General features: G+C 47.3%; 1 protein-coding gene across 2 annotated transcripts in view; it reads right to left on the bottom strand.

Moving 5' to 3' along the window:
- SYN2 (synapsin II) overlaps positions 1-9,465 on the bottom strand; it is a 126,289-nt gene extending 116,824 nt beyond the window's left edge. Inside the window, exon 1 of one of the 2 annotated variants that reach the window (XM_037523026.2) lies at positions 9,061-9,465. In XM_037523026.2, the coding sequence (XP_037378923.1) occupies positions 9,061-9,428 (368 nt within the window). In that variant the 5' untranslated portion in view covers positions 9,429-9,465. The remainder of the gene's footprint in view (positions 1-9,060) is intronic. The other variant, XM_054698116.1, reaches the window with a different exon arrangement.
- Positions 9,466-21,928: the final 12,463 nt, after the last annotated feature.

Below are 21,928 nucleotides of genomic sequence, written 5' to 3'. Positions count from 1 at the left end.
TCAAACTATGTGTCAGACACGCTAGAGGATGCGAAGGATACAAAAATGAATAAAACACTGAGCCTGCCCTCAAAGGTTCGAACCCACGATCACAAAGATTGTTGTATCAATTCCAGTGATAAAAATGTCCCCAGGACTGAAAGAGGGCCTGGAGGGGGCACAGATGCCTAATATACTCGAGGGGTAAGAGAGGGATTTCTGGAAAACATTTATCACAGTCCCAAAAGATGAACATGAGTTTCGTCAAGAAAAAAGGAGAGGCAGCTGCAGTAGGTAGACAGTACAAAGACAAGGAGGAGAGATGCCACACTGTGTGCACACAGCTGCAAACAGCTCAGTGTCAATGTGAATGGAAGCTTAGCGATGGACATGGTTAAAAAGAGGCTGGAAGAGTAAGCCAGGGTCAAATCATAGGAGGAGGACTTTATCAAAGGACAAAAGCTTTAAGCAAAAGTGTGAAAGGTCAAATTTGCATTTTAATAGCTCATTCAATCTATTAAGTAGAAGTCATGGAAAGACCTGCAGAATTTCTAGGTAAAATCTAATGAGAACTCGATGGAAGCAACCACTGGTGTCTCCCATTCAATACTGGAACAAGGAATCTTGAGTTGCCATTAGCCACACAGATGGAGAAGTCCAGCAGGCAACTAAAAATAAGTCTGAAGAGCAGGACAAAGTTCTGGGCTAAAGTAATGCTTGGGAACAGATTGCATTTAGGAAGTAACTGACATCTTGAGAGTGCATGGACCAGGGAGTGTGTGCAGAATAAAAAAAGAGGTGGGCCCAAAACTGGGCCCTGAGGAACACCTACATTCAATGAAGTAGGCAAAGGAGAAGACGAATGAGAGGGAATTTTATTTTAAAGACAGGAACAAAGAAAACTGAGTATGAGGGGTTCAGATCTGCAGGCTCAAGGGACTTCCTAATGAAAGGTAAGGAGTGTCGAGCCCATAGTGGGCACAGAGACTGACTCCTTCCTTTGGAGTGAGCAACTGGACACCCAGCAAGAGCAATTTCAGTCTCATGGAGAAGGTGGAAGCCCAGCTTCTCTGGAGGGTGCAGAGACACAAGATGAGGAAAGAGAGACAAACACGAGATTTCTCTTTCATGTCTGAAGATGATTAAGAAAGTGAGTGGCAATTTTTACCTATGTATTTACAAGGATGGGGAACTAGTGGAAGAAACAACCTGTTGAAAATCAGAGTATGAACTGAAGGAAAAAGAAGGAATGAAATTTGGGGCAAGGTCACAGAGAAGGCAGAAGGAGATGGGTCTTTTAAAAACAACGTTCAGCACCCTCCTCCTCTGAGAATAAAATGGATGCTGAGGGAAGAGAGAAGCTGATAAAGAGCATTCCAAAGGTTACTACGTAGCAATAGCCCGGAATCTTAAAAGTCAAGTGCATGTTGAATGAGAGGGTGACCCAGGGAACAGCAAAAATTTAGGACTGAGGGAGCAGTGAGGAATGACTCTGGAAAGATAAGCTGGACAGGGTTGTGAGTAAGTCTAATCATTAGAGAAGAAAGTTAAGAAAGAAATTCTGTGAATGTTCTCATCTTGTTTGAGAACACTGAAAGCAATGTGAAAGAGGGATTGGACAGGGAAAGAAAACAGGCAACCTGGATGCTTTTAAAGCCATCCTGTATATTTCTCTCTTCCTATATTTCCATCTGTAACCACCCTTCCTTAATGAGTCACAAGTGAAACTGCAGTAGAGCTATTTAAGAATTCATTTATTAAATTTATGTGGTCCTGCCCTTAATTGTTAAACATAGCTGAATCAAATGGGAAATGTTACTCTCTTATAAAAATTATATTCTTTAAAATATAAAAAAAAGCTTTCAATGATTTCCTTTTAGTCAGCAACCCTCAATTTGAAAAAGAAAAAAAAAAAAAAAAACACTCCCCATTGCAAAAGACAATCTTTTGAGCAATAAAATTTGAGGAACTCAAAAAAAGGGACCAAGACAAGAGGCTACCTGCAGTCAGGAACAGGGAAGGATGAAACAGTCACCAGTGTGGCTCTTTACACTTTACAAAATGGTTCTTGAGAACCTTGTTTTACTCAATACTCATAACAGTGCCATGAGGTATACATATCATCTCCATTTTACAGACAAGGAAACTAAGTTTTGCCTGTGTTATTCCACAACGTAGGACATTTGCTGTCATACAGCAAACCTCAACTGAAGTTTGTCCAATGTCAAGGAGGGGAGGGGAGGGAAAGGGAGGGAAGAGAGGTGTCAGAGAGGTTATGGAACTCTGACAGACTTGTGTCTCAACCCTCAGTCTTCTGACCCTCACTCCTGTAGGTTTCAGTTTCATGCTGCTGAGAAGAGAAGAGGGCAGAATGCATAAACAGTCCTGATCTGCTTTCACTGTCACATGAACTGATTAAAATGTCAGAAGCTCCTGCTGTCAATGCCGCCGTACTGCCTCCTGTTCCCCATCATTCTGCACCGGCATCCTCAGAGGTCAGGGTCTGTGGTACTTGCTCATTTTATTCTTTCCAGAGATCACTTGCCCTGTGCTAAGATACTTCCTCCTGCTGCACTGAAGCAGCATCTGCAGAACAGAAAAGCCTTCTCCACATCCTCTCCTCTCTCTAAAAAGCTATGGCAGCCTCCTGGCAACTCAACTGCATCTATGCGGGAAGCTAAAACAAAAGATGGCAATGGCATTGCCACCCAAAGAGTCTGCAGAAGCTCTCCCTCACAAGGTGGAGAGGTGTCACACAGCGTGAGTGCTGTTAACACAAAAATGAAACCTCCGTGCTAAGGCCAGAGTGTCTGACTGGGCTGTCACTTTCTGCAGTGAACAAAGGGTGGCAAAGCTCTGAGTATATATTTGTAAACTGAGTAATTTCAAAAGCAATGGGGCATTTGCCACGGGTTGAATTCTTTTGCAAAAGAAACACCTTTTTTTTTTTTTTTTTAACAAGAAAAAACTCATCTTCTAATTTTTCTGCTTAGATCTTCTGCTTATAGAAGTCTGTCAGTCCAGGTTCAGATCCTGACACTTTAGCTGAATAATTTTGGGCCGGTGACTACTTTTATGAGTTGTTCATAAAAATGGATGTTGTTCAATGAAACAGATATTCAACCAGCTGCTTAGGATCACTGTGAAGATAAAATGAGACGATCGGTATAACTATGTCCTGCAAACTGAAGCACTATGCACATGGCAGAGATCAAGAGATAAGTGCTGTTCACCAACATTTCAACACATGAATACAGGAGTCCTTAGATGGATTTGTAGAGGGCAACGTGACCCCAAGCCCCCAAGCCCCTAATCCCATCACAGAGGAGGAAACATGTCAGCCTCACCCTTCTTTCAGGTTGCCATCCCGTGGCAGTGGCAATACTGCAAGGAGCAGATAGGGATTGGAGAAGACCCGAAGGAAGATGAGCTTTGCATCTAAGGACGTGGTTAGTCATCTATTGACCTAGGCCTCTTCCCCAAAGATTTATAAGCATTATCACATAGAAAAAAAATATAGAGCTAAAACTTTTGAAAGAAAATGGCACAAAAACCATAACAGAAATAATGTGATGCTGTCAAGGATCTTAGAGAAAAAGATTTCAGTTGTCTCATTTGACAGATTTTGGAGAATCAAAATTCAAAGAGACCACGTGGAAGAAATGTTTCCACACACAAGATCTCCATTCCTTGGGATTGTCTGCCTCTGGGTTCCCACACACTCACAGGCTGACAATCACGCTATGTTAAAATTCTGTCTTAATGTCTAACTTCACCCCGTTAGAGTGGAAGCCCCCAGCAGGCAAGGCCAGCGCCTAACTCATCCTTGCAGCTCCGGAAATTAGCTTCCATTAGATGCTCAACTGCACATATCCCAGTTAAAAGTGTTTTGGAAATTTGAGGAGATGGTATGCATTTCTGGAAAACTTGCTATACATAAGCCTTCATTATTTTTTGTTCCAAAATGGCTAATGTCATTATAGTGCTGAACCTGGTACAGAAAGACAGCAAACAATCTTAGGTAGACAGGAACAAGAAGGTAAAAAGGGACCCCTCAAAGGGACGTCACTATTATAACACAATCCTACTAACTTTGTTTTGGATTTTGATGATTAGGTTTCTGAGAGCCTCCTTTAACCATTTACAATGACAATTATTGGAATAACAGTAGCAGGAGACAGTGAATTGCCTGTGTAGGTACAGTGTGATATACTCTGCAATTCTTTTTTTTAAAAAAAGATTTATTTATTTATGCATACAAGAGATGGTGTACAGGCCAGCAGTATGGGGTTGAGAGGATTCACCAGAGACAAAGTGGGGAACAAAACAGGCAGATTGACCAAAGTACACTGCTGGGGGGAGCAGCGGGCAAGTCAGGAGAAGTCTGCTGCGCCATTTGGGTTGCTCCCTGGCCAGCCGGGGATTGAACTCATGCTGCAGAGACTGCAGACAGCTTCATAGGTTGCGTCTTAACCCCTTGTGCTACCAGGGAGGCCCCCTCTGCAGTTCTTTTTTAAGCACTAACAAGTGACTCTCTGATAAATCGAAAAGAAGTACACAAATATTATTTTTAAGGAGAAAATAGACTAAATTTGAGGGATCTACCCAAAGAGTGACTTAAGAGTAGAAAGAAACTTGAATTAAGAGTCAAAAGATCTGACTCTTAACTGAGTTCCCATTCTCACTTGGTTATTTGATCTCGAGCAAATCATTTTATTTCTCTGGTCTAGATGATTATTCTGGTTCCTTCAAGTTCAAATACTATACTAAAAAGATCAAAAGTCCCTGTGGTCCTTAAGAGTTAGAGATGGAGAAAGATAAAAGGGAGAACAATAAACAGTGAAGTCGAGGGATCCTGGGATGTAGTGGGAGGTTAAGATTGATACAGAGATTGAAGTCCTTGATTGGTTCTGCCCTTAACTGGCTGATAACCTTAAATGCCACTTCCTCTCTTCAGACCAACATTTCTCCCATTAATACCCAGATCATTTCCCAGTTCTAACAGCCTAGAATTCTAAAGTATAGGTTACTGCTGCTATGAGCAAAGATGTTCTACTGAATCAGTGTATTCATGTCAGTAAGAAACAGGGCATATGGATAAAATATTTAGCAACCAGAAGCTTCAAACTTTACTTGAGGTTTTCCCCCAAGTTCTAACCCAAATAGAGTCACTCACAAGCATTGATCTAAACTCACTGCTGGACTATACTGAACTCCCCCCTCCTCCATTTTTAATGAAATGCCAAAAACTGACCAGAAAAGAAATAGGTGCTGCTCAATCATGTATCAATCCAGCTTCTCTGTTGTCTCTTTTCTGTTATTGTACGTCCTTACTCTTGTCACTGTCTGACTCAAATTCTTCAGGTTCTTCTCAAGGTGCAAATCTCACTTCTTCCATGAAGCCTAACTTTCTCACACTAGCTCACATCTATCTCTCATTATTTCAAATTTCTGTGGTTCTACATTGCTGTGGTAAAGGTTAAACAATATTTGTAAAGAGTTTAAGTACAATATCTGGCACATAACAGTTGCTCAGTAAATAAATCATAGTTGTGTTTGGTTTTGTTGCACACCTTTAGAGCTAATCATGCACCCCTTAGTTCAGCGCACCTTATAGTTAATGTGCGTATGAATTACCTAGAGATCCTGTTCAAATGCAAATTACAGTTCAGTAGGTCTGAAGTGAGAACTGATAATCTGTGGTTCAAAAAGCTCCTGCTGTTGATCCAAGGACCATACTCTGAATACAAGGGGCAGTTTCTAATAAGCTTTTAAAAATGTATTTATCATATCTACCCACCCCGACAAAAGGTCTTGGAAGACAGATACCATGTCTCATTTCTTAGCAGCTATGCCTTATAGAGAGGAGATGCCATGGACTTATTGTAACTGCAGTGTCTGGATAATCGCCAAAGCACTTGTGCTATATTGATTTTCAAGTCAAACACTGAGACATGCTAGGAGGGAAAAGCTCATCTGGTCACTGGAATCAGAATTGCTAGAATGAAGGCAAGGGAGTCTCTAAAAGAAAACTTACCTCTTCTGTGAGAGTGCAGTGCACAGGAAAACAATATATACAATGGATGTCACTTGTCTTTTAAGCCCGAGGTTCAGCCTTAGCTGCACTTCACACTTGGGCAAGAACCATAAAAGAAGACTTGCATGTTCAAGCAGTATATATTTTTCAATAACACTTTTAATAATTACTAGTAAGGTATAGATGAGCCTGATTTCATCTTCTTAGTGGTACAGGTACATTTTTCAATGGTCTTTTAGTGTGAGATTAATCTAAAGATCTCAGATAACCAATGAAAACAGACAGAGGGAGACAGCAAATGAGCAAGCAAGCGAGAAGAAAAACACCTTCAATGTTCCCATCAAACTGGTCAGTAGTGAGGTCCCCAAATGTCACTGCCCACAATTACATGAAGAGAAATTCAAAGGACTCTGCTGTGTAGGAAAGCTGCTCAGAGGATGCCTATTTTAAGCCCTTCTTCTAAGTCCCCAATTATTTAAATGCTTGTTAAAACGCTCTTTGTTTGAGCATTCTATAATTCAGATGGGACCGATATTATTAAATTCTTTGGGGAGGATACACTCTGACTTCCTATTCAAGCACCAGGATAATAACATTGGGCATATATGACACTGCTCGCTGAATACTATCTCAGTAGTTTAAACTCTGAGACAATTTTACCAAAAATAGCCTGTGGAACAACAACAACAAAAAAGACCTTTTTAAGTCCCTTGTCATAAGCAGCCACCTGTTCCTTAACCCAAAGAGACTTTTCAATAAAACCACTCATCAATATTTAACTGGGCTGTCTTAAGCAAATTTAGACAGGGTTGAGACAAACTCTGCAATTCTGAGAAATGCAATTAAGCACTGAAACAGAGAAGCACGGAACTGCTGTCAAACATTAGACCCAGACTGGGTTTATGAGTTGTAATAAATCAATGTTATTACTTCAGAAAAAAAGTAACGGTTGGGAGTCAGCCTGCAGGAAAGTGGCTTCTATTACTTCCATCAGAAGCCTAGCCTCCAGGGCAAGGCAACTGCTCTGCTACATGCCAGGCAGTCTTTCCAGAGAATACTATCCAAGGACAGCATCAAATCTCAATCTCAGAACTAAACACAAGCTTACAGCAGCCTCCCCCAACAATCATGCCCAGCACACCCATACAAACTCAGCTTTCCACCTGCAGGGACCTAACTGTAACTAGGCTCAAAACAAACACCGTCAACAGGGTAGATCAGGACAAGGCACAGGAGGCTCAGACTCTTGCACAGAAAAATGAAGCACCAAGATCATTTCTATTTCTCCCCTCCTTGTGCTGGCCTCTCTTTAAGACTCATCTTTCATGACTCTCCAAAAACTGACTCTTACCAATCACTCCACTTACTGAAACAGTAGTCTCAACTAGTAATTCTAGATTCTTTTTTGTTAACTAAGTCTCACATTTTGTCTCCCAAATTAGAATGAGTTTTCTGAAAGGCCCCTGCACTGCCTAGCCCCTAGAGGGAGCCTATTATCAATATTGTTGATGATAATAATGAGATGCAATAAAACATAGTAGAGGAAAATAGGTTTAAGTTCAAATTTCGGTTCTACGATTTGTTGGCTAAATGACTGCAAACTCATGACTTACTCCCAAGTCTCAGCCTGGGAGCAAATTAGTTAAGGTCTCCTTCCCCTTGATAAGCACTTGTTGATTGGAACTAGGAGTAATTGGGGGAGGCGGGGTCTGGTGACACCATCACACTCTTAAACACTTCCCCCCTTCACTGGTACTTGTGTCTCGCTGATTCCTAACAGAGAGAGGTCCCTTCAGATTTTCTACTCCACCGTCCTGAGAAAAAGCCAAGGACTCAAGTCACCCAAATGACCATTCAGAATGGTCATATTCTGGGCCAGCAGGAGTGGGGGATCTCAGCAGGTCCATTACACCCTACCACACCCAAGCCAGCGCTCCCTCCCTCTGGGTCTCCCAGTGGGAAGTGAATAAACAGAGAAAAGAGGTGAAGCAGCCAAGAGAGGAAATGGAGATAAACAGTTCTGTGGTTGCTCTATGCCTTCCTCATGGAAGGAAACCCTGAGGTCCAGGCTCCAACCTCAACCCTATGAGGAAGGAGGGAGGGAAAAAACCCTCCACGAATTCCTGGAGAAAAGCACCTGACGCCTCACCTGTCAGTTGCTCCAGGCTCTTGAGCTGTCCTTCCCCATCATCACCCACCCAACCACGCGAGGGTCCACTTCTGCTCCACAGAAAGCCTCTCCCTTCACTGGTTTGTGCTAAATGAACCTCACTGATGCTTCACAGCTAGAGAGGACATCTCTCCCAGCCTTCACCTGCTAAGTTGGAAAAATGCCACTTACATGCCTAAAAAAGAGAAAATAATCCCAGTTCTTTAACTCCCCGTCTGCTGCATGAAGGCAGGGGTGTTTCTGTGCTTCCTTTTCAAGGTCCACAATGTTTTGCCTCAGTCACCCTCTTTCCCCGCGCCCTCCCATCCCACAGACCCCAGGAGCAAATTAAAAAATCCACCACCCCCTCCCGGCAGCAACAACTGTATTATTCCTAAAAGGACTTCAGCGGGCCCCGCGGGCCCTGCAGGGGCCACCTGCCCCCCACACCCCCAGCTGGGGCCTGGCCACCCGAGATGTCAACAGGGACGGCAGCCTTCGGGGGGACCCCCGCCGCCCTCCCCGCGCCCATGTCCCCTCAAACCCCTCGGTCCCTCACGGAGTCGAAGCTTCTGACCGGCCTCCCACGTCCCACGGCCGGCCGGGGCCATTTCACCTCAGCTTTTACGCGTCTGAGTTGGCCGGGCCCCATCCTGCCCCCCCGCCCCCGAAAAAACACCCGTATTTCCCCCGCCCCCCTGATGCAGAGAGCAGCGCCCCTCGGCGGGCCTCGGGGTCTGAGCAACCGAGGAACCCCCCCCGGACGCCCCCTCCAGGCGGACGGCCGCCTCCGGGCCCCGCGCCCCCCAGCTCCCCGGGCCCCACCCCCTCGCCGCGGCCCCGCTTTCGGGGCTCGGGGCCGCCCCGCGCCCGGCCCGGCCCGGCCCGGCCCTACCAGTCGGTGTGCGGCGCGTCGACGACCAGCAGCACCTTGGCCCTGCGCGCGGCGGGCGCGGGCGCGTCCACCAGCCCCGCCGAGGCGGCCGTCTGCTTCACGGCCTGGGACAGCGAGCTGAAGAAGCTGCTGCCCACCGACGGCGCGGGCGCGGGCGCGGGCGCGGGCGGCGCGGCGGGCGCGGCGGCGGGCGGCGGGCGGCGCTCGGGCCCGGGCGAGGCGGCCGGGGGCGCGGGCGCCGCGGCGGGCGCGCCGGGGCCGGGGGGCGGCGGCGGGGGCTCGGGCCGCTGCAGGTCGGTCATGTAGCCATTGGGCAGGTTGGCGATGAAGCTGCTGTCCGACAGCCGGCGCCGCAGGAAGTTCATCATCGGGCCGCGGGGCGCGGGCGGCGGGACGGAGGCGGCGGCGCGGTCCGCGGCGCGCGAGCCCGGCAGACCTCGGCGGCGGACTGGGCCGGGCGGGCCGGCGGCGGCGGGGCTCGGCGGCGGGGGCGGGGCCGGGGCGGGCCGGGGCGGGGCCTCGCGTCGCCCCGCCCCGCGCCGCAGCGCCAGCCCCGCCCCCCGCCGGGCGCCCGCGGCGGGCACCCGGGCGCGACCCCCGGGGTCGGCGGGGCGGGGCGCGGGGGCGCGGGGAGCCGGCGCCGGCCGCCTCCGCGGGCTGGGTGCGGAGCGCGCGAGAGCCGGTCCTGCTCCCCGGGAGCAGCGGGGGACGGAGCCCAGAGCCCCCGCCCGCCTTCTCTGGCGGGAATACCAGAGCCGCGTCCCCCCGCCCCCCAGACCCCCAGACGGAGGCTGAGGCAGCCGCGTCCGTTTCCTCTGGAGGGAAGGGAGTGTCAGCCTCCCGGCCGGGGGTGACACGGGGCCATCGCCACCCCTCGCAAGCGCACACACACACACGCACACACACACACGCACACACACACACACACACACACACACACACACACACACGACCTGCGGTGACAGAGAAAAGAACCAGCTTCTTTCCCCAAGCTGGCAGAAAGGTGCCATCTCCCCAACCCCCAGGTGAGGAAGAAATAATCCACCCCCCCACTAACACATACACACACACACACACACACACACACGACCTGTAGTGACATGGAAAAGAACCACCTTCTTTCCCCAAGCTGGCAGAAAGGTGCCATCTCCCCAACCCCCAGGTGAGGAAGAAATAATCCACCCCCCACTAACACACGCACATGCTTTATGGTGGGAAAAAAATTACCTCTTCCTCAGTGCTGGGGGAGAAAAGGCATCCCCCCAACCCCAGGGCGATGGGGACTTGAAATAAAGGGTCACGTTCTGTGTTTTCAGGAGTTGGGGGTGGGGGGCACACATCCTCTCCACCCTGCTTTAGCAGCAGGAGGGCGGGAGAGGGCATTTTCGGCTCCTGCGCTTGAGGGATGAGTCACTTAAGAGCATGACTTCTCTCCTCCTCCTCACATCAGAAGGAAAAACAGTGTGTAAGACTGGAGAACCTCCTGCAGGACCCCCAAGTGGGACATCTGAGGCTCCCCACCCCTTCTGTGTTCACCTTTCTGACAGACATTGGTGCAGCCTCTCTAGGACCAAGAAGGCTGTCTCTTCAAGAACTTTCTTTGTATTTGTTTTTTTTTATTTCCAGTTCATTCAATGGCCAGATCTCTGTTCATCAGCTCCCATGTGCACTCCCTACATCTTGTGTCAACCTTTGTTTTCACCTCTCAAGAGATATCCTTAATCCTTGTGTTGTATTGGAGCAGGACACAGCAAATATACTCTGCAGTCAGAGCACCCTGGGTGATGTGTTACCTTACCCTAATTAGCTTTTGAGTCCTCTTTTCCCCACCTAAAAAAAAAGAGAAAAGTAACGCATTTCTAAGTTGTGACACAGGGTAAGTGACATCAGTATGTAAAGTGCCTGGCACACGTGCCAGGTGTTCTAGTAGCAGTGGCTGGATTCTTTTTCTTACTTGAACTACTTCTTAGTAAGTGCTTATTGGACAGAATGGAATCCATGAGTGGCTTGTCATGGATGTTGGCAGAGACGTGTGCAATCACAGATTCCCCTACTTCTACATCCCAGCTGCTGGCACTCAAGTTGTGGCCTGGAGATGCACAATCCGCCCTGAACCAGAGCCACGTGACATCCAGGAGGTCTCTGCCAACTCTAATAACAGTGGTCTCCCCACCTGCCCTGTGAACCAGGTGGTGGTGAGAGCTGCAAAGACTGACACAAATGAGTGTGGTCCTTGTCTGTGGGAAGTTCATGGTCCATGTGGACTACAGGAGGGAGTAGGGAGGAGAGATAGAGGACACTTCACACAGGAAGATGTGAGGAGTGCCATAATACAGTTGGGCAGGGTTGCTGAAAGGCACCCAGGAGTGAGGGATTCATTCTGCCTGTGAGGTTTAGGGATGACCTCTAGAGAAGGGGACATCTGATATGGGTCTTGAGGCAGGGGTAGGAGTTTACCAGCAGAGAATGGGGAAAGCATCCATGTGTGGAGAATGCAACTATGACTGGGGAAAAGTCAGGTGAGCAAAGTCAGGGAAGCTGGACTGCATAGTTCTAAGGTACGGCTCTCAAAGGCAAAGACCTTCCTTGTCTTATCACTATATTCCCTGAGCTTAAAACAACACCTGGCATGTACTATATACACTCAAATATTTGTAAGCGAGATTCTGAGAAGCTGTATCTGAGTATCTTTTTAAATTATAGTGTCTATCCAACTTTCTTTTTAGGTGGCAAGCCCCATACAGTAAAGAATCCTGTCTTCTGCCTCTCTACTAAGCCTGATTATAACACACAGTAATTGTCCCAATCGTGGGTGCTAGATCAGAATGTTCCCAGAGATGTGTGCAATCACAGATTCCTTCACTGATACAGTAGAGGACCAAGAGAACCATTAAAAAATATTCATCGAATGTTCCATTAACTTAAATTATTTTTAGTAGGTTTTAATAAGGATATTAATCTTAAGGAAGAACAGATGACTTTCTTAGGATCAGGCATGGGTGATTCCTAATCAATTGAATATAGTCAGAATATGAAGTTGGCACAACTGTAAATTACATCTTTTTAAACATATATCCTGCATGTTCCACTGAGTCCTTGCCAAGAATTGTCTTAGACATTTTATCATAAGTGGGTTTTTAATGTGGGTTTTTAATGTGTTAAAATGAAAATTTTCCCCTTGTCCTTTCCTGTGGGTCTGGATACCAGATGCAGAGAGGTGTAACACTCTTAGTTTATCTTATGTCCTGCCTTGTCTCTGGAATTGAAAGGAGAACAGGATTTGGAGATTCTACAAACTATAAAATTCTGGTGCAGTTAGGTCTATTTTGCCGATCTCCCTCTGAGACCAGCCAGCCATTCCCTGTCTGCAGGTGAAAGTCTTTCCTCCCAGAGCAATCAGTGAAGGTGTCTCCCCAACCTTTTTTAGTCACTTAGGGCCTGACTAAGCCAATGATCAGAATCCCCGAAGTCTCTTCCAATTCTAGAAGCCCAGGATTCTTTGAGTAATCTTTATCTTCCCACTGAGTTGTAAACACAAGTACACATCTGGCACCTGCAGATGAAAGAATCCTGTTAAAACTAGAAACCAATTTAAATGCTTTATTGCCTCTTTGATTCCTTTCTTTCACTGAGCAACTATGTAGAGGAGAAAGCTGACAGGGAGGAAGGCTGGGTCCCAGGCTGAGGAACCACTGAAGTGCTTTCCACTGGCAGCTCAGAAACACAGCTCAAAGCAAAGAGCCACTGGAAAACACCCAATTGGGGTGTCCTCCCAACAAGGAAGTTTGCTGGAACATACTTGGCCCTTGCTCACCTCTCAAGACCAGGAACCCACCCACTTAGCCCCACCTGCCCTAAAGAAGAGTCGAGATTTTGGAATTTAGAAACAGTGGGTTCCAGACTCAGCTCCATCACTAGTTGGCTTTGCAGTTTTCAACAACTTGCTCAACTCTCTGGGCTTCTTATTGAACACAGAACAATAGGTCTGCCTTGGGCCTCTCATGAGATAATATGGGGACACTTTGAAAGTGACAAAACTTTATCACCAGAAGCAATATGATCACCCTCCTTGTTTGGAGCACCCAATTGCTTTGAGAGTTTGTCTTCTCAGGTGGGTGTTCTTGGCAGTCAGTCCTGAGCATGCCCATCTCTGCACAGAGCTCAGCTGTCGCCCTGACACTGAATTCTCCAAAGGTGTCCTCGTTCGCTTGACCAATTTGCAATCATTAAGAATTACACAAATATAAGCTCAATTCCTAAATCTGCGTTGTAGCAAATGGAACAAATCACTGGCAACCTTGGTTTCCTATTCTGTAAAAGAATGGTGATAATTATCACAACTACCTTGAAGGACTATTTCAGGGGCTAAATAAGATCAAGTATATGAGTGTATACTTTATAAGCTGTAAAGCACCACGCAAATGTTAGCTATTAATACTCCTGATGCCAGGGGAATCACAGAACTTACCAGCACAACTAAAATAGTTATCCCAATGTTAAACACCCAAGAGAATCCAGGCAGACATGAGGTCGACTCTGCAGCATCCCCAGGCATAGTACCTGCTGCAATAAATGCAACAACCACTTCAAGTAATGGCTTCTGCCTTCCTGGGTGACCTTCAACAGTGCACTTAACATCTCTCTCTAGGCTTCCATTTCCTGGCCTGAAAAATGAGGGAGAGGGAGTTGAGCTGAGTGATCCCCAAGGTCTAGTGTTGTGAGATTCTCTGGGTGGAGTCCCACAAGGGGAAATAAGCACCTGATGTCACCAGGCTGAGCCAGGGAATACAGGGATGGAGTCTGGGGAGCAGAGACTGAGCAGATGGTGTTAGGAAGAGAGACAGAGAAGCAGGGGTACCCAGGAGAAACATGGGTGGCATGGATTCTCATTCCAGGTCTGCTCCTGACTTAAGGGAGTCAGAGATGGTCCCAGGGCCAAGTTCTCTGATGTGTGGTTAGATGCTAACCACATGCCAGAGACGGCCCCTGAGTTATCTCGTTTACTCTCCCACAAGAGGCATGCAATAACCGCCCCCTTTTTTATGTTTTTTTTAATTTTTTTTTTTTATTAATAGAGGCATGTTTTTTATTTATTTATTTGTTTGTTTGTTTTGTTTATACATGCACTGGGTACAGTCAGAAGCACGGGAGGGTGAGAGAATTCACCAGAGCCAGAGCGGGGAGCAGAGCAGGCAGAAGGACCGAAGTACACTGCTGAGGGGAGCAGCGGGCGGCAGGAGAGGTCTGCGCGCCATGCGGGACCCTCCTCCCGTGGCCGGGGAGCAGCCGGGGATCGAACCGGCGCTGCAGAGGCCGCGGGCAGCTTCGCAACCCAGTGCTCAACCGCTGCGCCACCGGGGAGGCCCCCGCCCCCTTTTTTAAACCAAAGAAGCAATTACACTTCAGAAAGGTTGTATCAACTAACATGAGATCTTAGAATTAAAAAGTTACAGAGCTGGGGCCTCCCCAGTGGTGCAGCGGTTGAGTGCCGGGTTGCGAAGCTGCCCGCAGCCTCTGCTGCGCTGGTTCGATCCCCGGACACCGGGTGAGGGCCCCACATGGCGCGCAGACCTCTCCTGCTGCCCGCTGCTCCCCTCAACAGTGTACTTCGGTCCTTCTGCCTGCTCTGCTCCCTGCTCTGGCTCTGGTGAATTCTCTCACCCTCCCGCACTTCTGACTGTACACAGTGCTTGTATAAATAAATCTTTAAAAAAGAAAAAAAAAGTTACAAAGCTGGAAGGCATGTCTGGTTTCCTGCAAAGCCCTTGAGATTGCCCATTAGGACAGACTGCCAGCCTCCTTAGAAAGATACCATCCTTCAGCAGCTTGCCTAATAAACACATTTATCCAAGCCACAGAAGAAACAATATTCCCTCCTGGACTCTCTTCATCAGCTTCCCTGCCACCTCCCTTTGCTCAGAGTCCTGCAGACATAGGAGGTTTAGCCCAGCGAGAACCCTGTATAAACACTCCTGCCCCAGTAACTAGCTAGTCTCAAGCCAGAAGAATCTAGCTGATGAAACATCCCTCCCCTACCTACTCCTACTTCTCCTCTCCTACGCCCACCCAACTTGGACCACAGCTCCCCACAGAGCCGCTCTGGCCTCTCTTGCTGGCTGTGGGTATATTGGCTGTTGCCATGGTGACAGAGGAACATTTCTGTCACGGCACACAGGAACAGCAGAGAGTGGGTTTCCCCTGCATGGGAAACTCAGTGGATTCATGTGAGGCTGTTTTCCAGCAGCAGCCTCATACCACTTGGAGGATAAGTCAAAGAACAAAACTTCCACTCAGCTTTCAGCCCACCTGTGGACAGGGCTGAGCTTTCTGTCCCAAGTTAGCACAGAAGGCAGCCCCCTCCTTCTACCCTGGTCGGCACCTTCCAGGTGGGAGGAAGAGCTGTTTACAGGCAATTGTTTTAAAGAAACATAATGAAACAGATTACCTGATTTGGAGACAGACAAGTATTTGAATTCCTGGTTCACCCCTTAATAGTTCAAGAACTGTATAATAGATATTCTGCAGTCAGTCTTGAGCCTCAATTTCTTCACATGTAAAATGAAGAGGTCAGGATAGGCTCAGGACCTATGAGATTATATATGAAGATTTTATTTTTAATAGATGGTTATAATACCTCTCCTGGGACTCTGAGGACTTGGCTTAAAAAGAAAAGAAAGGGATAACCTCTTCTTTATTGGTGAAATGGCATAAGGCATTAAATGGCATTACTCCTTCATGTAGGTATCTGAACCTTTCCCCTACCCCCACCCCTGACACCACATCCTGAGAGTTCCTGCACAGCATCCCCAGAGAGGTCATTTAGTGCAGGCCCAGCTCTGAGCAGATGGCCCCATTCCTTCTTCCCTTGAAAACAGTCAGCTCCAGGGATCGGTGAAAAACAGAGTCACAGCCCAAGGTCAAAAACCAAACCATTGTCTCAATGAGTGTGATTCAGTCTGAAAGTCATCAGCACTCCCTCTCCATCCCCTCCCCTTCACCCTGTCTGCAAGACTCTGCCAGGGATGGAGGCCTTTAAAGGGCTGAAGACACCTGTCTGGTTGGCCGGTCCCCTATTCCTGACCTGGAGTGAGTCAGTATTCCTACGTCTAGGTTTTTATCTTTCCCCTACACAGCCGGTGTTAAGAGAATGTCTTTTCTCATCTTCAAAATAGCATCTGGTCCATTTGAAGCAGGCTAGCAGTAGGCTCCCTGCCAGCACCCTCATTTCTTGGAGGAGGGAAGGCATCCCCCATCCAATTATGTAAAAGTCCCCTTGCCTGATGATTCAGCCAACCCCTCCTTCATGAGTCAGTCCTGGGAATCCAAAAGTCACCTTGAGCAGATCAATAGTAATGATCACTTCACACAGTGCCTTACAATCATTCTACAACATAGGAATCATACTCTCATTTTAGCCAATGTGGAAGCAGAGGCTCAGAGAGGGGAAGGGGCTTCCCCAAGCTCACACAGCAAGTCACAGAAAAGCTGAGACTCAAGCTCTCATTCTTAACTTTAGGAGGAAGACTTATATACTCACTTGCCACTTACTTGCCCCGCAGGTCATCATGAGTGCTTTAGAAATTGCTGAGGACGTGACAACAGAACATGGCAGACAAGGGGTCCCAAAAATCAGCCTCCAAGCCTTTGTCCAAGCTGTTGCCTAGCAAAGGCTTAGAATACTGCTCCCCAAAACCTTGCTGCATGGTGCAGGAGAACAGCCACCAGCTTTGTGTTAGACAAAGCTGCTCTGGAATCCTGGCTGCACTGTTTGCAGTTTATCATCTCAGACCATGTCTGTAATCTCCCTGAAGCTTTCTTCCTCTGAAAAGTGGGGCAAGCTCCCTCGTGGTGTTGTCTCAAGGACACCAGTTCAAAGAGCCTAGCATGGTGCCTGGCCAGCTGGGGCTGGGGATTATAACCAGTCCTTCCATATGCAGCTCAGGCACCACCACCTCCATGAAGCCCTCCCTGACTGTGCCTAACATTCATTCATTTTTTTTTCCTTTCTTTATTCAACCAACATTAAAACTCCATAAGCAACGCTATCATAGTAGTCACCCTATGAAGCTATAATTCTTGGGCTATGTTCTGTTTCCCTCCATAGACTGGGATCTTTCTGAGGGCAGAGATTTTGACTGAGTCATCTCTAAAGCAGAATAAAAGGAATGACAGAAGGAAAAGAAATCAAGGCACAGGAATGCTTCTGAAAACTTGCCCCCCCCCATGTTCCCTCTCTGTATCCAGGCAGATAGTAAAAGCACCTGGTCCTTCCGCAGCCTCCTCTGCAGGTCCCCCAAACCCCCCTTTCACCAGCACCAAGACCAGGGCTGGAATATCAATGACCTCCTGAAGAGGGGGCCTCGCATGAGGCCCGCATTGAGAGTGGAGACAGGAGAGTCAGTATTGAGTGGTAAGGCGCAGTGGCAGAAAGGAAAATTCCGTCTGTGCCGCCGGGGAGAGACCGCAGCCGCAGGCCTGGTAACAAACAGCGTTTGCGGGCTGGGCCCGAGCTCCGCCCACTTCCAGCGCTGCGGCTGCAGCCCCGCAAGAGCTCCTCCTGGCAGGTGATGGAGGCAGCACCCACCCACTCAACTGCGGCGGGAGACTCGGCCGGTGGGGGCCCGGGGCTGAGCGGAGCTAGCAGCCCCCAGCCCGCGGCAAAGCACCAGGGAGGAGGAGGGTCTTCGTGCTCCCTGCTCCCCAGAAGTGCCTCTGCCCACCTCCAAATCAACTGAGGGACTTTAAAAAAAAATGCATTCTAATCCCACCGTCCTCCGTCCACAGGGGGGTCAAGCCACTTGGAAGCCAGGTATTCCTGATTCCCCATACTACTCCTCGCTCACCATCTCAGGCTTCCTTCGACTGCTCTGCAGCCACTCAACTTCTCCCCTGTCCCCAGACAAGGCATGTCATGCCGCTGTGCCTTTGCAAATGCCTCCCCTCCGTGGGGAATGCACTCTGCCCAGGCTTTGCCTTGTGGGCCTCAGCGTCCCAGCAGGGGCCCTGGCACTGGGATTTGACTGCAGAGAGTTTAAGAGGTGATCCCAGGAAGGACCAGTGGACACTTGGGCAAGTGACCAGGGAAGGGAAGGAAGCAGGAAAGGGGGCATTGTGACCCGAACCACTCCTGGCAGCCAGGACCCAGTCCCACGGAGGGACGTTAGCTAAACACTGCAGAGCACATATCAGCCTCACTTGGGGGTGGGGGAGGTGGGCGGGAGGGAGATAGTTATCCGTCCACCAAATTCCGGTGGAGACCGGTGATTATTGCACCTGGAAGCATTAACTCCCTCAACAGCCTGCCCTGGGCTCCCTCAGCAGCCTGACCCAGCCCCTCACCAGAGCTAACTCGCAGGTGGAGAGTTGCAGGGTACCAGTACCATCTGCTACCCCTGCCAAACCAGCTAAAAATTACTCCTTATCTTTCAAAGCCCGCTCATAAACCAGCATCTCTAATCCCAAATAAATCTCACAACTCCCTCTCCTGCATTCCCAGAGGACATTGAACTCAACTATTGGATTTTTATTCTTATTCATTAATAGAGATTTTCTGCTTGCTCCCCTGGGGCAGGAATTATGACTTCATTCATTTTTGTGTCCTCAGCTCCCAGCACAGGGTGACACATGGGTAGCAGGTGCTCATTAAATATTAGTGATGGTTGAGAATGCCAATGAACATTGACAGATTCCAGCACTGGCCCTAGATTCCATTTTTCTAGGTGGACACTGGACACTTCATTGCCCTGCATAATTTGGGGAGAAAATAATGTCACATCTTTAGAAAGTATAAAACCGAAGGCTGCCTCAGTCTCCTCAAGATGATCAGTGGTCACAGCACCCAAGAGAAATCTTTCCGAAGAGTCTCAGAGAGAAGCAACATAACTTGAATTTGCCATTTTCTGCCCTAGTGTGGCTACCTCATGGTGGATAAAAAGGCATTAGATTCATACAGATGTGTTGTTTATAGCATACATAGAACACCATCCACCTATTTTAGTATCCATGGCAACCATGCTAAGGGAGCTTAGGGTGTATGGACAGAGCACCCACCTGAACCAGAACGCTGCAAGCTGGCAGCAGCAACTGCAACTCAAGTCTACTCAGATAAAAAAATTTCCATGAGATAACCTGAGGCAGTACTGTCCAGTGGAGATTTAAAGTTGTTTCCAAAACAACATCCTGGTAGGAAGTAAAAGGGACAGGGGAAAAATATAATAGCATGAAAATAGATAGCTTACCCATCAGTAAGTTTAACAAGGATGTGTGCAAATTCTATTCGAAAAAATTTATGTAGCTAAGGGACACCAAAGAACACTTTAAATAAAAAAAAAAAATCATTTTCTCGGATAGGATGAATCAACATCATAACGATATCATTTCTCCCTGTAATTAATCTGTAAATTTAATGCAATTCCAAAAGAAAAAAAAGCAATAGATGTTGGGGGGAAGTAGACAAATTGATGCTCAGATTAATTGGGAAAGATAAACAAGCAGGAATAGCTAGGAGAATTTTGATAAAGAATAGAAAAGGAGAGGCTGGCTCTCCCAGATATTAAAACATGGTACTAAGCTGCAGTAATTTCAACAGTGTGATACTTGGACAGCAAGAGGCAGATATTAATAAACAGAAAGCTCTAAAATAAACTTAAATATATCCAGAAATCTTAAATAGACTCTCTAGGCTACATGGGGTGTTTTAATCACTGGGGAACAAGATTATTTAATAAACAGTGTTGAAATAACTGGACAGTTAGTTACCATGAGAAGAACTTAAGTTGGGTCTATATCACACACATCACATCAAAAAATTTTCAGAGGGCTCAAATGGAAAACAGCAACAGAACACAGTGTAAGGAATTTTGTTTTATAATGTTGGAGTAATAGCTGCCTACGAATGATATGTCCCAGTCATAAAATTTTAAAAATTGATAATGTTTCTCCGTGGAAAAAACCTTCACATATTCAAAAGGCAAGAGACAAACTGGGAAAAATACTGGCAATTCATATCATGGGCGTAGGACTAGTTCTCTTAATATATTAAAAGCTTCTACATATCAACAAAGAAAAAACAATTTTATAGGAAAATAGGTAATAAAAGAAAGAAAATACAAATGACTTCTAAACCTCATGCACAACAAGAGAATTAAGTGATGGGGAAATGCTTATGTGCTCTTTCGTATCTCTAAATTTTATACCAATTGCTCCTATTACCCCGTTTTTAAAAACCAAGCTCAGAAATATAAGAACAAATGAAATTATTTCTAAATAGTAATCATGAAGACCCTGGGTACCAGCTGAAAGGATGTGTGGGCATAGGAAGCAGACAGGAAAAGACAAGTAAGGAAGTTGGCAACTGAAAAGGTTAAAAGAGGGGGACTATCGTGGGGTGCCCAGTCACACAAGATTTGGTGTTCAGGTTCCAGGTTGCCTTCGAGCTAGTTGTTGACTTTGGCAATTGATTTCACTCTGTGAATCTCAATGTTCTCATCTGTGAAATGGGAACAATTGTAGTCATTAACTCAGAGGCGTTTTTTGAGGTTAAACGAAGCGATGCCCAAAAAATGCATAGGTCAAGGTCTAGCACACAGAGAGTGTGTGTTAGGAGAGTGGGAGTGACAAATTCGTGGCTGTGCAGAATAAGTACAGGCTCCCTAGACCATTGCCCTCTGTCCTCTGACTTCCCCAGCTTCAAGCCGGACAGACTGTGTCTGTCCTCCTGCGGGCAGTCACAAAGTCACCTCCTTTTAGCTCCGAAAATCCATAAGAAAAAAAAGCCTCCAATCCTCTTTTGCAGTTATTCTCTTTATTTCCCAAAGCTTCTGATACCCAAGAATTGCAGATTTCTGATGACCAGGCTCTCTGGCCTTGGATACTCCTGGAAAATTCCATTAAGACTCCAAACAGGGCCTCCCCGGTGGCGCGGCGGTTGAGCGCTGGGTTGCGAAGCTGCCCGCAGCCTCTGCAGCGCCGGTTCGATCCTCGGCTGCTCCCCGGCCACCAGAGGAGGGTCCCACATGGCGCGCAGACCTCTCCTGCCGCCCGCTGCTCCCCTCAGCAGTGTACTTCGGTCCTTCTGCCTGCTCTGCTCCCCGCTCTGGCTCTGGTGAATTCTCTCACCCTCCCGCGCTTCTGACTGTACCCAGTGCTTGTATAAACAAAACAAACAAACAAACAAATAAATAAATAAATAAATAAATAAATAAATAAAGACTCCAAACATATAAATCTATAATGGTGACTGCCTTGGGCTCCCAGCAAGGGTTCAAGTGTGTGTTTCACGCCTGAGTCTTTCAGGATGACCATTCCACCCACTCTCAGTGTTCCTGCAGACCTTAAAGGCAAGCTATAAATGGTAGCTGATACCCTAGGCAATCCCTGTGGCTATTTAATCAAACCCGCCCCAATCAATCTCTGTCTCCCAGATCTGGACTCCTGGCTCCACTTCTGGATTTTGAGCCCTGCTTTTCACCCCTTCTGGGTGTTTGCATCATGGCCCCCTCTCTGGCATTTGGACCTCAGAGTTCATGAATAATTGTTGATTTGCATATTATTATTGTGGTTAAGGACTACTCTGATAAGTCTGGCCCCAACTGAATTGGGAAAAAAGTTTTCCCAGTACATAAATGGGACAGACCCTGCCTCTAAGGAGCTCCTAGACTAGTAGCAGAAACAGACATAGAAAAACTCACATAGTTGGTGCCTTAATAGAATGACATGCAAGGTGCTATGGAATCAAAGAGTCAAAATCAGAAATGAGATTGGGGGTCAGTGGCTACTCCCTCTCAACCCAAAGCCCTGTTCTTCTCAAGGGCCTGTGTCTGACAATTCAGTTGTATCCTCTCCTCCCAAACCCCAGCATACAAGCCCC

Source organism: Talpa occidentalis, unplaced genomic scaffold (assembly GCF_014898055.3).
Source record: "Talpa occidentalis isolate TD23 unplaced genomic scaffold, MPIMG_talOcc4v2.1 talOcc4.10, whole genome shotgun sequence".
In the NCBI taxonomy this organism is placed as follows: Eukaryota; Metazoa; Chordata; class Mammalia; order Eulipotyphla; family Talpidae; genus Talpa; species Talpa occidentalis.
This window is presented reverse-complemented; position numbering and strand designations above follow the sequence as displayed.